Source organism: Lepidochelys olivacea (assembly GCF_965140295.1).
Source record: "Lepidochelys olivacea isolate rLepOli2 genome assembly, chromosome: 2".
NCBI classification, from domain to species: Eukaryota; Metazoa; Chordata; order Testudines; family Cheloniidae; genus Lepidochelys; species Lepidochelys olivacea.
In genome coordinates this window covers 50,024,854-50,042,263 of record NC_140412.1, presented here as the reverse complement: position 1 = coordinate 50,042,263, position 17,410 = coordinate 50,024,854, and the positions used below count along the sequence as shown (strand labels likewise).

The 17,410-nt window shown below is 36.6% G+C and overlaps 1 protein-coding gene across 5 annotated transcripts in view; it reads left to right on the top strand.

The window, feature by feature from the left end:
• The window catches only part of LRRCC1 (leucine rich repeat and coiled-coil centrosomal protein 1), a 37,396-nt gene extending 20,645 nt beyond the window's left edge, over window positions 1–16,751 (top strand). For 3 of the 5 annotated variants that reach the window (XM_084619061.1, XM_084619059.1, XM_084619062.1), the window contains 9 exons: window positions 1,474–1,613; window positions 4,540–4,741; window positions 5,168–5,353; window positions 6,672–6,846; window positions 8,910–9,073; window positions 10,130–10,338; window positions 10,582–10,719; window positions 12,839–12,974; window positions 16,504–16,751. In XM_084619061.1, coding sequence (XP_084475187.1) covers window positions 1,474–1,613; window positions 4,540–4,741; window positions 5,168–5,353; window positions 6,672–6,846; window positions 8,910–9,073; window positions 10,130–10,338; window positions 10,582–10,719; window positions 12,839–12,974; window positions 16,504–16,626 — 1,473 coding nt within the window. In that variant the 3' untranslated portion in view covers window positions 16,627–16,751. Of the gene's footprint in view, window positions 1–1,473; window positions 1,614–4,539; window positions 4,742–5,167; window positions 5,354–6,671; window positions 6,847–8,909; window positions 9,074–10,129; window positions 10,339–10,581; window positions 10,777–12,838; window positions 12,975–16,503 lie in introns of those variants that run through there. The other 2 variants (XM_084619060.1, XR_014710222.1) reach the window with 2 other exon arrangements.
• Window positions 16,752–17,410: the final 659 nt, after the last annotated feature.

Here is a 17,410-nt window from a genome sequence, read left to right as displayed (position 1 = left end):
GAGAACTTCACTATTCAGGAACTAATACCAAAGTAATACCTTTACCAGTGATAGTTATTTGTTTGTTCTATTAATATGAACACAAGATATTTGTGACCTATTGTAAATCTAATTTTTGTACTTTCATTGTATGGCTAATTTTCATCTCAAAGTGTATATCCCCATTGTAGAGTCTTTATCAAGGCTTTCTGTGAAAAGTCACCAGGTTTAATGAACATTAAAAAATCAACAACAAAACTTGATTGTGCCCCATTTCATCCCCAGTAACAATGGGAATAAATAGATTGTTAGACATGACTCATGGGGAAGCATGTCCTAAAATGAAGAACTAGAAAAAATGCTTTTATTGTGGAGAATAAATAGATCCACAGAACTTGATTAGCCTGAACGACTTGGTCTTTAGACACCCTCCTAGGTAACTTTAGAACTCATTGCCAATGAAAATTAAACCTTGACTGAGATACTTCTGTACCTTATTATTTTTTTCCCTCCCCTCTTCCCTCCTCCCCCCAAGTGTTCATGCAGGAGATGATGTCCCATTGAAAATGCAGGGCTTTTATACATTGACACAGGGCATCAGGTATTGAGATTACCTCCCTCAAAACTATACCATCTCAAATTGCTTACTTGCAATATCACAGATGTCTTTTGACCTTCTGATTTGATACGATAATCCAATATCAATTGGGAAGATAGTGAAATAACTGCAGAGAAAACTGCTCGCTATTTTGCTTTTCTGAGATCAGGAAACTAAACAGCTTGTTTTTGTTTCCCTTCCATCTCTACCCTTTAAATCAGTAATGCTTTAATAATTGTTCCTTTAGAATGATACTCAGAGAAAGTGCTTTGTCTGTTAATCAACTTAACAGCTTTACATTACAGTTATTCTCGTGCTTTTTCTCTCTCTGGCCTAATGACTCTTGACTTACTCATCCACAGTGAAATATAGTTGCTTTTTGGTGACAATAACTCAAAATCAGTAATCTACAGACTTTATTGGTCCAAAGTATAGACTGCACCAAGTATTCTAAAGATTAAGTGGCATTGCTTCACCAAAGTTCTGTCTGAAATTGTGACTTTATAATTGAGGTAAATAAGTCTTTCAAGGTACTTATATTTTTTTAAATCTGTAAATTGGTAAATATCCCTTGGCTTTTATAAAGTGCCAAAAACCCTTTGAAGATTTTCAGTTAGCATTGTTACATTTGATATGGGGTATACTACATTGTTGCAAATTTCGCTGCATATTCAATATTTCTTGGAGAAGTCGTGTTCTGTATTAGACTGGTAAGGTGACAAAAACTGTGGCCTTTTATGAAAATACCTTAAGTCATGGTGTTTGCCACAGAAATAATAGCCCTGATAAACACACTGCTTTAATAAGACCGTTGTTGTTTTTTATCCTAATTGAAAGCTTTAGGAAGAGGCAGCAGTTTTACGACTTGTTCTACTGATTTTATAAATTTTATACAGATGAAGCGGATTCAAGAGGCAGAACTTAAAGCTTCAGCAACTGAGAGAGAAGTACAGTTACTTCGAGTATCTCTTCGACAACAGAAAGAGAAGGTGCAACAACTACATGAGCTTCTCCTGTTAAAAGAGCAAGAGCACAGGTTTGTTTCTTTACCATAATCCAGAGAGGGTATGTTAATACTGCAGAACCTAGAAAAGCTTTGCTTGTTTGGGGATGTTCTGCTATGGTTAGAATCTAAGCCAATTTATTTGAAAATTATGTTTTGAGAAGTCCTATCCTGTTTGTCTGCCCTTTTGTTAAAATGGCAGATTTGGAGGTTTTGGGGAGGATAGCAGAAGAGGTTACTTCCATTCTCTCCTCTCATCAGCTCCGTAGTAGGTGCTGAGAAGGAAATACTGGGCAGCAACTTTCCCTCATCTGAGACTTCCATGCAGATAAACGTATTCCGCAAAACTTTCTTTGATTTGTTTTTCATCAATGACTTACATTGTTCAAAACTGTCAAAGACTTGAATGAAAGATACCTTATATTCGTTCCTGGATAAAAGCATTTCATACAAAATTCACTTTTTCATACAAAATTTCTTTGCATTAACTTTCAGTGTTTTACAGTATGAAAGATAAACAAGTCCTACAGCATCTATTCAAGATGAATCCTAGCAGATTAGTCCTTTTGTCAGTGATCGCAGTTGTGCTGACCTTGCGGGAAAACAGGTTTTAACACATGTGCAGTTTGGATAGCTCAGTACAGCAAACAAGACAAATTATGTGCAAGTAGTTCTGATTTTTATACTGGTCTTGATTTGTGTTTGTTTAAACTTTTGCTGAATAGCATAGTCTTAAAATGGCTTTCAGAGGGATAGCAGTCATATAATCTTATTCCAGCATACTTCAGTAAAATACAAACAATATAGTGCAGGACTCTCAGTGGAAATGAGTTTAATGTTGTCATATGCTATCAGAGTTTCAATTTGTTCTATCCTAGCAGAATTTCTAAGGCTAAGAACATTTTCATTTCTTATTTTAAGAACATTAAAGTAGTGGACTAATATTCCTAATTTGTGTCTTCCTAAAAATGTCTTATTTACATCCCCATTGCATACTTTACACACACTTTTTTTTCTTCTCCTTTCTATTGCTATTTTTAACAGAATTATGGATTATATGTATTCGAGGACAAATTCAGAGGTTCTGTACGTTTTTATACAGTAACTCCTCACTTAACCTGGATGACATTAACGTTTTGTTGTTAAATCGCTGATGTATTAGAGAATATACTCATTTAAAGTTGCACAATGTTTGCTGCTAATGTTGTTTGATTGTGGGGGCTTGGAACCAGGGTGGGCCAGCAGCCCCCCTCCCCCATCAGCTCACCTCCATCACCACCACCCAGCACTTCCCGCAGATGAGCAACTCCCCCAGTCCTTTCCACGCTTTCTGCCCTTAGCAATCAGCTGTTCCATGGTGCTTAGGAGGCTCCAGGAGGGAAGGGGGAGGGGCAAGGATGCAGCACGCAGCCTCCTTCCTCCCCTCCAGAGCCTCCTGAATGCCCTGAAACAGCTGATTTCTGCAGGCGGGAGGAGCAGGGAGGCTGCGTGCTGCATCTTTGCTCCTCTTCCCTACCCTCCCAGCGCCTCCTGAATGCCACAAAACAGCTGTTCCACAACATTCAGGAGGCAGGGAAGAGGAGTGAGGACATGGTGCACTCGGGAGGGTGGAGCAGGGGTGGGGTGAGGGCGGGCCTGGGCGGAACGAGGGATTGAACACCCCCCGGCACTTTGGAAAGAACAGCAAGAGGAGCAGCCAGATCTACCCTCTGACACCACTACCTCAACCAAGCTTCACAATCCTAATTGCTGAGTACAGTATTAAATTTTGTTTTAAATTATTTAAAACCTACACTGCATATGTATAGAATGTCTTTTGTCTGGTGAAAAAAAATTTCCCTGGAACCTAATCTCCCCCATTTACATTAATTCTTATGAGGAAACTGGATTAATTTAACATTGTTTCACTTAAAGTTGTATTTTTCAAGACCACAACTACAGCGTTAAGCGAGGAGTTACACAAATATAGTAAGTGCAGATGAGGGTGTGGGTTTGTAGTGGGAAAAGCAACCCACAGAATGGTGTAAATATGAGAGGTCTGAATTTTTGAGGATATTTTGGCTATTTATTTGCCAGTGACCAAAAGTCTCAGTCTTCTGAAACTTTTTGCAAAGTAAGTCTTTCCAAATTTTTGGACCCTTTTTTGCACAAAACTGTAGAACCCACCAGTTTCTAAACTCAGGTATGTAAATATCCCCCTCATTTGAACTACAATAGATTTTCTTAAATCTATTAGTCTTAGATTTCCACTCAACTGAAAATAAAAACACCAAAACAGGGCTGTTGGTTTTCAGCAGTGTCAACATAATGCCCTTTGAAGGTGAGGGGGAGAGAGACTAAATAATAATAATAATGTATTCCTTGCCACGGCACCGTAGTGCAAAACCTTAACATTGGCCCCAGCAACCTCAAGAAGCACATCTGGTAGGCATCCTTGCACTGGTGAAATCTGTGGTGTGATGTTTTCCCACAAAAAAATACTAGGTCGGGGTTAAGATTTTGCACATTAATGCGATGGTGAGGAGTCTGCGGTATGTTTTTGTGTTACTATAGAAGTAGGAAATGTGAGGGGTGTGGGACTTATTTATAATTGGATGAATGTCTGTCAGTGAATATGTAGTGTGAGAATGAAGGTATGTTAACTGATGCTTGCTGCTAAGGGTTCTGGTGGGTGTTTCCCTTTAGTGAAAAACCAGTTATGGTCACTAAATAGTTTTCGTTTTCCTTCTTTGTTGGAATTATACAGTTATACTGAAGTATAAAACATGGATTATCTACCCACTGTTCTCCTTGACCCTCAAAAAAGTATCTCATGAAGAGCAATGATGTAAATACATGGTTCCTATCTTGTTCTTCTTATTATAGTGTTTTAAATTTTTTTTTTAAAATAAACCTAGTGATATAGTATCGAAAGATACTGCAATTCTGAATTTAATGTACATGTGATTGGTAACTCCAGGAGAGAACTTGAAACGCGAGTTGCTTTGAATGGATCTGAATTCCAAGATGCCTTGTCAAAAGAAATTGCTAAAGAACAACAACGGCATGAAGAACGCGTTAGAGAATTTCAGGAGAAAATTAGTATGTTAAACCAGCAGTATATGGAGTTAGAAAATGAATTTCGTATTGCTTTAACTATTGAAGCCAAAAGGTTTAAAGAGGTAAGATTAAGACAGTATCTTGAAAAATGTGTGGAGTCGAGGAGGTTGTCAAATTCTGTGCTTGTATTTAAAAACAACCAAAAAAAAAAAAACCCAAACTTTTTTTTTCTCTCCTTGTTCGTTAATCAAAAATGACAATTTTAAGTGTTAAAGTAACAGCTGGTTTTAAATTAATTTAATTCTTTTGTTGAGATCCAATTTTAATCTTTTGAGATACTATTTGAAACGTTTTTCATTTGGTTTGACTGAATAAGTTCTGTGCATTCATAATTTAACAAATAACTTCAGGTGATATAAAATACCTTTGGAATGGATGGAATTAATCTCACTTCCATTATTTCAAATTACCAGATTGTATTTTCACTCTACCCTACACACACAGATTTGGAAAGCTAATCTTTTTATTAACCTGTTTTTATCGTACAGGTTAAGGACGGTTTTGAAAATGTTACTGCTGAGTTAGCAGAACATAAGTGTACCCTTTTTCAATCTCAGCAAAAGGAAAAGCAGTCAGCAGCTCTGATTCAAGAGCTAACATCCATGGTGAAAGAACAGAAAGTAAGAATTACAGAGGTAGTGAAGTCAAAACAAGAAACAACAGCAAATCTAAAGGTAAATGTTTTGAAGCCTTTTTTTAAAATTATACAGCACTTTAGACAAGAAGTTGCAGCATTAACAATACTCAGTATATTTCAGCTTAAAGTTAACATTGTTTATTTCCTGATCCCATTTTTAGCCAATGTTAATATTGACAGTAATCTCAATTCTCACATCTTATCACTCACTCAGACTTCTCAGATGCACAATATAGCCAAATACACACTCATGCAATTCCTCACAATTGCACTCCTGTTTTGTGGTGATAGCAAGTTGTACATGATAGTAACTACTTGAAACTGAGATTCAGAGAGTATTTAATACTGTGAACTTTTGTAAACTCAGAAATGACAATATTTAACTGCAGAACAGTTATTTTCAAATGATTTGTACATGAATTAACTTACAGTACTTAGGAAGTACTGTACAAAGTACTGTTACTGGGATTTATATCATTAGCATTAGTACAGTGATTTAGATGATGATATAATAGTGACTACCTATAATTTGCATTAGCTGCTGTGCAGCACACTTTCTGAAGATATTATCTACAATATTATAATATTTACAAATAGCCATTAAAATATTAGGAACATCATCACATTTAACAAATTTTCTAGCTGTTAAATAAGTCCAGCAATCATGGACTTGTAGCTTTTTCCAAGAGGCCGGGGAAAGGTATGCATAGCTTTAGAGATTGCAAATTACTTTTTTAATGTCAAGTCAGCTTTCAAAAAGAAAATAAATTTTCAAGAGCATAACGTTCAATGTATTATGCCAAATGGAATCTCTGTCAGAGAATAACTGTTGGAAATTTTGATTATTCCTTGAAACTATTTTCAAAAGTATAAAATATCCTTTTTAAAAAAAGCCTATTTATAAGGTATGGAAAAAATGAATTTTGCATGTTTTGGGTTAGATATGTCTTGTGGTGTTGAAGCCCACCCACTACAGCCCCATTTGTTTCCTTTGGATTAACTTCTGCTGTGCAACCTAAATTCTCCATTTCCTCTTTTCAGATTTTTTGCACTTCTTTAAAGTTATTTCCTCTTAAATTTATTCATATATATTTTCAAGCAAACTCTATTAGGTTTGTCCGTGAATAAAATGCATAAACTGTGTTGACTGATGAAACAAATGCCAGTGCTTTGTTACAGATAAAAGATGCCAATTTTTTTCAGACAAAACCTTGTGTGTAAGCAGAATATCCTCTTAAATAGCTAATTAGTATTAACTGTCATAGTTAAAGTGGTGTTAATTATATTGAATTCTTGCATATTTGTCTTACAGAATCTTACTGTGTGTTTTTTCTACTATTCATTCATGTATACAGAGTCGAATCAGAGCACTTGAAACTATGGTTGAGGAGGACAAACAAAAGACTATACAAATTGAACTCTTGAAACAGGAAAAATCAAAACTTATTTCTCAGCTGACAGCCCAGGAATCTGTAATTGATGGATTAAAAGTGGAAAGAAAAATGTGGGGACAAGAGTTGGCACAACAGGGTAAAAATACAGCAATTTTGTGGTAGAATATGATACCATAAATTAAATAGATATTTCACTTGCATTTCTTCCCTGAACAGTTGTATTGCCACAAGGCACTGTAGCACCACCTGAGACAAATAATCTCCAACCATAGTTTATTTGACACAGAAAGGGCTACTTCTCATAGGAGTGGCATTATTAAAAATGATTAGCCTACACTTCCTGCTATACATTTAAGTAGTTGGAAAGAGTAGTGTTCTGGTACATGACCCTCTTCATAGCACTACATTTTTGAGAGTCATGTCAATGAGCAGTTATCCAGTGGATGGAAACTCACATGAAAGCTAAAATATTTCTGTCCAAACACCACTTAAACGGTATTGTCATCTTGTCATAAAGGAATACATATTTACTATATTTTTGTTAAGGATAGGTTGAAGATCTACAAAAACAAGTAATAGAATCCCAAGGAAAAAAATCTTGTAGAAAAACCATACACAGTTTTAACTTTTTGAGCTCAGAATTTTCACTAAATACAATGTCACTTATCTGTTAATTAAGTGAAAAATAGGCTTATTATATCCGGATACCATAGTTAAATGTTAAAATTAATCAGAATGTGAGAGAGCCAAAGATAAGGAATAAAAAGATAAACTGTTACTAATTATAATTTTGTGTGGTATTCTGTTAACTCAGTATATTTTTTTATACTTAATTTGATTATTTATGGGAGGAAAATATTTCTTAGTGTGTGGGCTCAATAAGGGACACTTCAGAACACCTGATGTTGTGATTATTTTGGTTTTTACTTATACATAACTGGTTTGGAGGGACACCTCTGTTTGCTTTCATCCCCTTTTATACAGTTTTTCCATACATATTGATATGAATTGCAACAGGAAAAAAAAGAAATTGTTTTACCCAGTGGTGGAGATGATTTGCTTGGATGTGGCCATTCCTTTGTGCAAGCAACTACTTGGAGTCACAGCGACAGTTGAATAGTGCCTAGAAAAATGGTTTAAAGCTATTCATAAAACAAATAGTAGTATCACAGGTTTCAGAGTAACAGCCGTGTTAGTCTTTATTCGCAAAAAGAAAAGGAGTACTTGTGGCACCTTAGAGACTAACCAATTTATTTGAGCATGAGCTTTCGTGAGCTACAGCTCACTTCATCGGATGCATCACAGAATATATCACAGTATATTCAAAGGTGGTAATCTCAGAGAATGCTCTGTACGTACCCTGTTCTCACTTCTTTTTCATTCAGGTGTTTTTATATTTGGCAAAACATTATGCTTGCCATATTAAAATTGAGGCTTTTTAAAATGTATTTAATTGAGTTTTAAGCACAAGGCCAGAAGCATTGTTCTGGAACAGGTGAGGTGGACCAAAATTGGTCCTCTAGTACTCCTAATGTATTGAGTAATATACATCTCTCCTTGTGTGATTAAGTCAAATTATAGAGAACAAATGTGCAACCATCTACTTTCATTGACTCTTATTACTTGTTCAGGGAGGAGGATAGCACATAAAATGCTACATAAAGTATTGCAGGGAGGTTCAAGTTTGAGAGAATTCCCTCAGTATTAAATAGCATTACTTACTCTGTATTTCATAGTGGTATTGATACCTGTGTCACAGAATGCCCATTTCCACTTTCATCCCCCAAAGTGAAAATCAAATTGCAGGTGTCCTTGAAGACCAATTTAAATGTTGGAGCAATAAGTGATGTTGTAGCTTTTATCCTTCTTGTTCTGCTGCAACATAACTAGCAGTACAGATTTAGCACCATCTGGTGGTCTCTTTGAGATTGCTTAGCTTAGATCTGTAAGCATTATTACTGATCATTTGTTATAGAAGTGCCCAAAGGTCTAAACAGCAAGTGTTTAATACCATTAAGTAGCCACTGTTGAACATTTTCCAAAAAAATTGTGTAGTTACAAATTAAGGTTCCAGTACAGCAGTTTGCTCCATGCAGGCGTTATATGTATGTCCACACTTGCATAAAATGTTCACTTTCCTGAAATTTGCTTGGAAAATGCCTTCAAGATCTGCAGTGCTGTAATGTTGTGTTTATCCAGGTGCTTCTCTTGCTCAAGACCGTGGAAAACTAGAAGCAAAAATTGAGGTTCTGACCAATGAAAGTGAGATTCTGAAAAAACAAAATGAACGTGACCATGATGCTCTAAGAATTAAGACCAAAATAGTGGAAGATCAAACAGAAACAATTAGAAAATTAAAAAAAGTAAGTGGTGTGTGTGTGTGTGCATGTACAGCATGCTTAAATTAAACAGAGTTGGGGTGAAAATTGTGGCAGTGACTTGAATAAAATTAGAAAGGCAGTGCCATGGCTGTCTGATGAGAGTGCACTCCCATTGACTTCATTGGGTGCAGGACAAGGCCATATATGATTGTTGCAATGCTATAACTTATATCTGTATTTATGTTCAGACTTACTCCCATATAGCCCACATAAAAATCATTATCAGAAATGTAGAAGAAAAATGTAGGATAAGTCTCACTTAATTGATAATGTTTTGCTTATTAAAATAATCGGTTGAATTTGCTTGAAATTTTATATTCAAGTATAAAATATTTTCTCTCTTATTCTGTTCCTTTTGCATTCAGGGAGCAATAGGGTAACATACTTACTGTTAAACTAGCATTATAAATTCCAGTGGGGCTCAAACCTTTGCCTCATTTATCATAGCAAAACTGCGTTATTTCTGGAGGAGTTTTGTCTAAGTAGATTAATATAGACAAATTATCTGCTAGTTATATAGAGTATATCTTTAAAAGTAGCAGAGTTTTTGAACTCTTCAGTGTTCTTTTATTACAACTTTTCCATCAGAAATTATATAACGTATTCTATTTAAGGATACTTCAGTAAATAAAGCAAAATATAAAGCTGGACTTGAAAGTAGTTGAGGTTCCTTTGCCTAAAAGAAGCTAATTAGATTCCTTAATCAGTTGTTGCTTTGTTTTTGTTTTGCAACCAATATATCCTGTAAGTTAACATAATTGCAAGAAAGTTTTATGTTAAGAAAAACGAGGAGCATACATAGGACTAGAATGGACCTTGTGGGTGCTTGAATCTAGTACCCTGCTGTCACGAGCAACTGTCGCATCCCACTCATAAACGTATCAGGCTTCATCTTAAAACGAGTTGAGTTGTATAGGAAGTCTGTTCCAGAACTTCACTGCTCTGATGGCTTTAAACTTTCATCTAATTTTCAGCCTAAACTTATTTATGGCCAGTTTATACTACCCATTTATCCCAAAACAAATGTGTTTTTTCTAGGATTTACAGGAGAGAGATGAGCAGATGAGAAAACAGCGTGAAGAAAAAGTTGAAATCCAAAAGACTTTTCAGGTGCAATTGGATGAAAAAACTGCACAATTGGAAGAGCTAACAGAAAAGTTAGAAAGGCAAAATTTAAGAAAAGAGGAATTAAAACAACTGTTAGAAGAAAAAGATGCAGAACTGGAAGATATTAGGAAAGCATACAGGTGATGTATAATATTGTAAGCATAATGAAATGTTATGATCCACACTGAAATTTCAAGTGAGATCTTGCGTTCAGATTGGTTGGGAGAAGAGTACATGAGTAGGCCAGAGCCCCACTTTTGATGGTTAGAACTAGAAAATGGGGAAATGTAGAAGTATCACTCCCTCCCCTCCTCCCCCCCCCCCCCAGTTTTAAAAGATGATAGACTCTGTATGTACTCTGAACGTGTGTGTTTTATTTTCAGTGCAGTGAATAAGAAGTGGCAAGATAAAGGAGAACTACTAAGCCACCTGGAGACACAAGTTAAACAAATGAAAGAAAACTTTGATATCAAGGAAAAGAAGCTGATCGAAGAGAGAAACCAAAGCCTTCAAACTCAGAAGTAAAAACAAAAATACTAATAATGGTTGTCTTGTACATAGTCCACCATGCAAGACAGGTGAAATCTTGGTACACAATATTAGAGTTCATAATGAAGTTGCAAGTACTTTCTGTAGGTCCAATCCCACACTCTTATATACACAAGTATTTCTTGTGAGTAAGAACTACTTCTGTAAAGTAGGTATCTGCAGAATCTTCCCCTCAGTTTTTAACTGCACTTTCAATGTATTTGAAGATTTTTAGATTCCCAGCTCTTTGCCCCCAAATGTTAGTACTCAGATGAAGTTACTACCTATTGGAGATCCTAGTTCTATGGCCACACTGAGATTAAACAAGGATTAATAAAATTTATATAAAACATAAATTTGTAATCCACAGATAGGAGGCCCATTTAGCGTAAATTTATTGATAGGCTAAATGCGTATTCCTGTTTGTGTGACTTAGCATTTGTGTTGCTACAGCACCAAACGTGGTTATAATTAATTGCCAGTACTAAGGTTTTTCTTTAATGCCTAGTATATTTGAGGGGAAAAGAATAAGACGGACAATGTCTGAATTTCCTTCTCCCTCCTCTCCTTCCTCTCACCCCCCACATTATTACTGAAAAGTTGGAGTGGTTTTTTTGTTTGTTTTTTGGTTTTTTTACATTTGGATCCATTGTATGTTTTAATATGACTTTATTTCTCTGTCATCAGTGCTTTCAGCGGAAGTGTTAGTTGACGCAATTAACAGTGGATTAGGAGTTGATAGTAAACAAAAAGCCTAAGGAAATGACACCTTTAAAAAAAAAAAATCATGTAGCCATATTGTGAAGATGAAGGCAGTTTCCAGTAAACACATGTACAAGTGGCACTACCTACCATGTCAGCCAAATAAATACTGAATGATGTGTCCATATAACTGTAGTCTCATAAGCCTTGTCTATGCTAGGAAAACTTTTCAAAGACTTCCCACTATATTGTTAATGATGCTGTGGCTACTGCAACCATTTTTAAGCACTGTTTGCTTTCTCTTTAAGCATAGGTAGTTTAACAGTGGACCTTGTGTAGTTAGGCCACACACACAACAGCAATAAGCAAAGACATGGCAAGTTATGCTAGACCCAATGATGCAAAAGAAACAATGACTAATGAGATTAGGTAGTCAAAGACATTATTTTGATTTTCCACAAAACTTCTTTGAGAAAAGGACTGCTCATTGCTACAACTATTCTGTTAGTGTGCCTCACTAAAATATAACTACTGATGAAGTACCTCTTTCTGCTAAGGACTTAGTCTACATATCCCCCACTAAAACTGGTAAAATGTTTTTCCTTTGGTGAGGATTTCCTCCGTTATTCTAAGAGAGGTGGGATATAATGGTCATCTGGTCAGCGGAATAATCTTAATGATCTAAATTTCGTTTCTCCAGAACAAAATGGAATAGCTGATAGGGCTAAGCACTGGAAGCAGTGCTGGAAACTCAGTGCTGCTGAAATGTATCCTAGAAAAAGAACATTGTATGTGAAATTTCATAGGGCTGTGTATTCATAGTGTCTGAATAATATTCATAGTGTTGCTCTACTGTGTAGTTGCAAATTCTAGTTTTATACTGAAACATCCTCTCAGGAGCTTCTGAGTCCGCAGGGATCTGCCACAAGATTTACCCTTTTAATTCTCAGAAAATGTGTTGTAATAGGCCCATATTCGCCCAACCTGCTTCGAAGAAATGGTGGAAATAATACTTAGACCATTTAAGTAAGAACAATAATATGTATATCTTTTGCTACAATAAGTAGACGGTTGAAAGCCTTAGGGGTCGTTAGCACCCTTAACAAGAGCAAGTGTGAATCTTCTAGTTCAGTGGTCACCAGCCGGTTGATCGCAATCGACTGGTCGATCCTAGAGGAACTCCCAGTCTATCGCAATCTCCAGCTGTGCAGGAACCACAAACCGCAGCCACTGGGAGCTGTGGGCAGCCATGCAAATGTAAACAAACTGGCAGCCCACCAGTGGATTACCCTGAGGGGCTGCATGCGGCCCATGGGCCACAGGTTGCCCATCACTATTACCATTACCTTTTAAGACTCTGTCAGTTATTTCTGGCTTTCTTAAGGATTAACATATTTCATCCTATTTTAGGGTTGCAATGGAAAAACTTCATTCAGTGGATGATGCTTTTAGAAGACAGCTTGAGTCAACGCTAGCAGCTCATCAGGCAGAATTACTGCAGCTGGCAAATGAAAAACAAAGACAAATTGAAGCAGCAAATGAAAAGGTAATGTATTTTAATAAAATGTCAGACCTTAAAATCTGTATTTTCAGTCCCAGCATTGTTATATGTAGTCTTTTTGGGTGTCTGTGTTGGCTAATCACCATTAATGAAAGCATTGTTGACACTGATTTTTTAGTATTGGCCCAATAATAGATTCACTAAAAGTGCATAGACAGTAGGCAGACTCTGAATATTCTTTGTTCAAGGAACATGCAATCACTTGCCAGTGCATGAACATCCTTTAATTATTAGAGAGGCGAGAAAAATTGTGTTAAAGTATTTTATGTAACACTGTACTTTTGTTTTAGCTTTTATAATTCCTGTGACACATGTGAGACCTTAGAAGCATGCAAACTTCAAAAGACTATTCTATTGAGATGTGCCAGTGGATTAGTTGTAAACTTTGTTTTCTACAAATGTTACATTATCATCGTGAGATAAGGACTGCATTCTCGCTCCATTGTGGAGGGTTACTGAGCTTCCCCAAAGAACAAGTCACTTGGGAGTTGCATGGATTGATTTAAATCTCTGACTTTGATAATTAGTTAAATCAGGAAACCTTGGTGTAAATGATTGATTTTTCCTCTTGTTTTGCATTTTTACATTTTAGTGATTTTCCTAAAGATGGGTTGATTCTCATGGTTGGTAACCATTAAAACACGTTGACTTGCAACTAAATATAGCCTTTACACTGAATTTGGTGCTTTTTTGCTAAAGAGGGGGAGGAGGATGATACTCTATATGGATACACATTTAGGCAGTTTTATAGTTTTACATATATTCAGATTCTTTATTTACATTTTCATGTTAAAAATGGTAACTGATGCAGTACATGCTTACTAGATCATTAATTTTTTTACTTGTGATTTGTGTCAAGCCATTTGGAGCCTCTCTTTGGCGCCTGCACCAGGTTAAATCCTAGGAGCTAGGGAATGCTCAGCAGTCTGCACTCCTCTCCCCCTCCCACAACCCCAACTGGCCAATGCATGCCAGAGACTCCTGGGGGGGAATTAGAAGGGGTAGAAGCTATCTGATGTCCCTCAGCAAGTGTCTCCTTCCCTCACTGCTGGGGCTGTCCTCCTTTCACCACCAGCCGCATCACGTTTCCCCCACCCATTGAGGTATGTAGGTGGCATTTTGGATGGAAATCCAAATTAAATTACAACTGCACAAAAACAGCACTTTATTTTTTTTATGAAATAAAACTACCTTAAAATACTGTGTACACAAACGTCTTTAGATTTTAAATGATTTGCATTTAAAATTAACTGATTTATTAAACAAAGGAAGTATTATATGAAGTTAATGAATTGAACTTATTGTTCCTGGTCACAGTGTTCTTCAAAGTTTTTAGAACTCGTAAATCTCCTAGATTGGAAAAGGAAAAACGCTTTTGTGCTTTTTCAACTCCCAATTAGTTTTGTAACTTTGAATGAACTAGTAATTGAACTGAACTAGTTGAATAAAGTGAAATGAGGAAACTATTCTCTTTGTACCTCAGAAGAGGCTACTTTTGTCAAAAGCTGATTTAGCACCTCGGTGAACTCTGGGTCCAAGTACTTATCCAGTGACTTTGACCAGTTCAGTGGTTTGACTTTTTTTAAAACTTGGCAGTAAACATACTCAATTTTTATTTAATTTAAATTTGAATATATTATAATGTATAAATAGATTTACTAGATTGTTTAACATAGATTTTAATTTCAAATATAATACTAAATTAGTTATTTTTAAAAAATTATTTAATTTAAAAAAGAATTTGTTTTTTGTTTTAAATCCACCCTGGTTGGCAGTAATTACTCCAGATCCTGGGACAGTTGAACAACTCCAGAGAAATACCACTCCTTGGGGTGAATTGCATATACTGGTTCAGACAGGGTTCAAGAGGAACAGGAGACATAGAAAGAGCTTTTTGGTATGAATGGTCAGGATGAACGGAATCCTCTGGTTCATTTGCATCCAAAAACTGACATGAGATTGTCACTAAGAGGGCAGAACCTAGCTGTAAGAGTTTGACAGACTAGAGCCTGCCTGGGTCTTTGTGTAACATGGGTGACACCTGGTAGACTTACCGGGTGTCTGAATTGTTTGTGTATTGTCTTGATGTTCTCTAATGCTTTTTGTCCTAAAATAAATGTGTTGGGCTTTGTGAAAGGTGGCTGGTCACTGGTAACCCTATCATTGTCCCTGAAAGAGTGAACCACAGGGGCTGGACTAAGGTCAGACCTGCTGGGATAATCGCATTGAATTGCAGGGGGACTGCAAGCCTAAATCCCCAGGGTGAGACGGGAGAGAGACACTAGGTCCCTTCCCATAGAGGGCTGATAGCTGGAGGAGACTACAGAGGGGGATAGAAGTGCAGGTAATCATGGAACTGTGACAATTCCCACCAATATTCTTTTGAGCTATGAAAACACCATGATTTCTAGCAATACTGTTCTTAATTTTGTAATCTTCTTTTCCCCCAAAGAATTAAATAACTAGCTGTAGAATCATCATTTAGCAAAACTTGCTGCTATTACAGATTGTAACAGGGTCCCTGCCTCCCAGATTTCACCCTAATTGCACAGGGCAACCATGCAGCATTCCTGCCTCAGTTTCTCCTCAGTGATTGGCCCTCCAGCTAAGCCATTAATAAAAAAGTCCACAAGTATACAAGCTGAAAAACAAACACAGAATTCACATACCAGTTTCAAACTGGACCTAGCCCCTCCTTTAAGGGCCACATCCCATCCATGTTTAATAACTTAGACACTCTTGCCTTTTTATGTAATAAAAAAAATTAAAATGCTGTTATTGTGCAATTATAATCTAATTTGAATTTCACCCTTTCCCATTAGCCCCTTGGGTTGCTCACTTGCTCCCTCCCAATCAGCTTTCCCACGCTTTTGTGCCTGGAGTCTTTTTCACTTCTTTTGCAAGCCATGCCCAGTCCTTCCTAGCTGGGGTGTTTTCTCCTTTGGTGTCTCAGGGTCTACTGCAGGAGCCCTCCTCCTCTCTGTAGTCCTCAGCAGTCTTCTCCAGGATTCTGCTGAAGTCTCTCTCCTTTGCACACTGCCCTGATCTCTGGGATAGGTAAAGGATTGAATCTCACAACCCATTTTCCCCACTTGGGGAGATGAGTTGGCTGTGTCACAAGTTGGGCTGGGACTTCATCTCCCTTTAAGGAAGCAGTCACCCTATGACTCCAATACTGACATCTAGTGTGTCCCTTTTACAAACATTTGATGTGAAAGACTTTCTAGTTTGCTGTTCTGCTAGCAACTTTGTTTATCCCATCCTGTCTTCCTTTATCACCTGTTTTCACATTGCACAATTCTTCATGAAAGTTTTTACTTCCTACTACTCCTGTTGCCGTATCTGTCATACAACATATGAAGCAATCTGTACTCAAATGTACTCTTTATAAGAATAGCAATATATTGTGTAATTACTCTGGGATTCTTAATCAGTGATAAAAAGTAAGCAAGATTACTCTTCCTATAATATACTTACATGCAGGTTGAATTTATGTATCTTTTTATAATTTCAGGTTTACCAGGTTGAAAAAGAAATGCGTCAGCTTCTGCAAGAAACAGCAAACAGTAAAAAGGCCATGGAAGAGAAAATAAGACGACTTACAAGTGCATTAAGTGACATTCAGCAAGATCTCTGACGAAATGTGTAATTCATTAAATCTGACCATCCTGCTGCTCCTTTAATAAAAGGAGTTGGAGAAGTAGTGTAAAATATATACATAAACTATATAAACAAATATACAGTATCTTTGTTAGTTACACTTCTTGCTCTGATTTTTAGTTTTCCTTTTTAAAACACTTATTTCCAGAGTAATTTTTGTGTGTGATTATTTTGAGAGTTCAAGAATCAAATAGGTATTAAAACTGTGTACAGTATTTTCATACTAGTTATCTGATATGTGTCTGGTAATATTTGTGTTTTGACCTCTCTAAGAAATAGGTCAAAACAAATCAACAGATGAAAAGCACCGTATGGGTTAAGGATTATCCGTAAAGGAAGAGAGGGTGGAGTTGGACTTTTTTTAATAGCACACACCATACATGACCATTTTGCATATCTGGAGTTAACCCTGTTTGGAGGTAGCGTTCAGTGACTTTTCAGAGTTAATACTGTTATCCCAGAGAAAAGAGATCTTTTCTCCTTTGAGTTCAGCAGTCACTGAATGTGTTCAATAATCTCTCCTAGACATTATCATTCAAACCCAATGCTGTTCCTTGATGTCTTTCATACACTACACTGTTCGTTTCAAAGGATGTAGGGGTCCACCCTCATGAAACAGCTTGCAGGATCAAGTGCTAAATAGGAAAATTCCTGATCTCAGGAATTTACTGATGTACAGGTGAGGTCAATTACACAGAGGCTTAACAAACAAGTGGTACTGAAAACTTACTTCATGCTGAATGACATGCTTCAGTGATGAC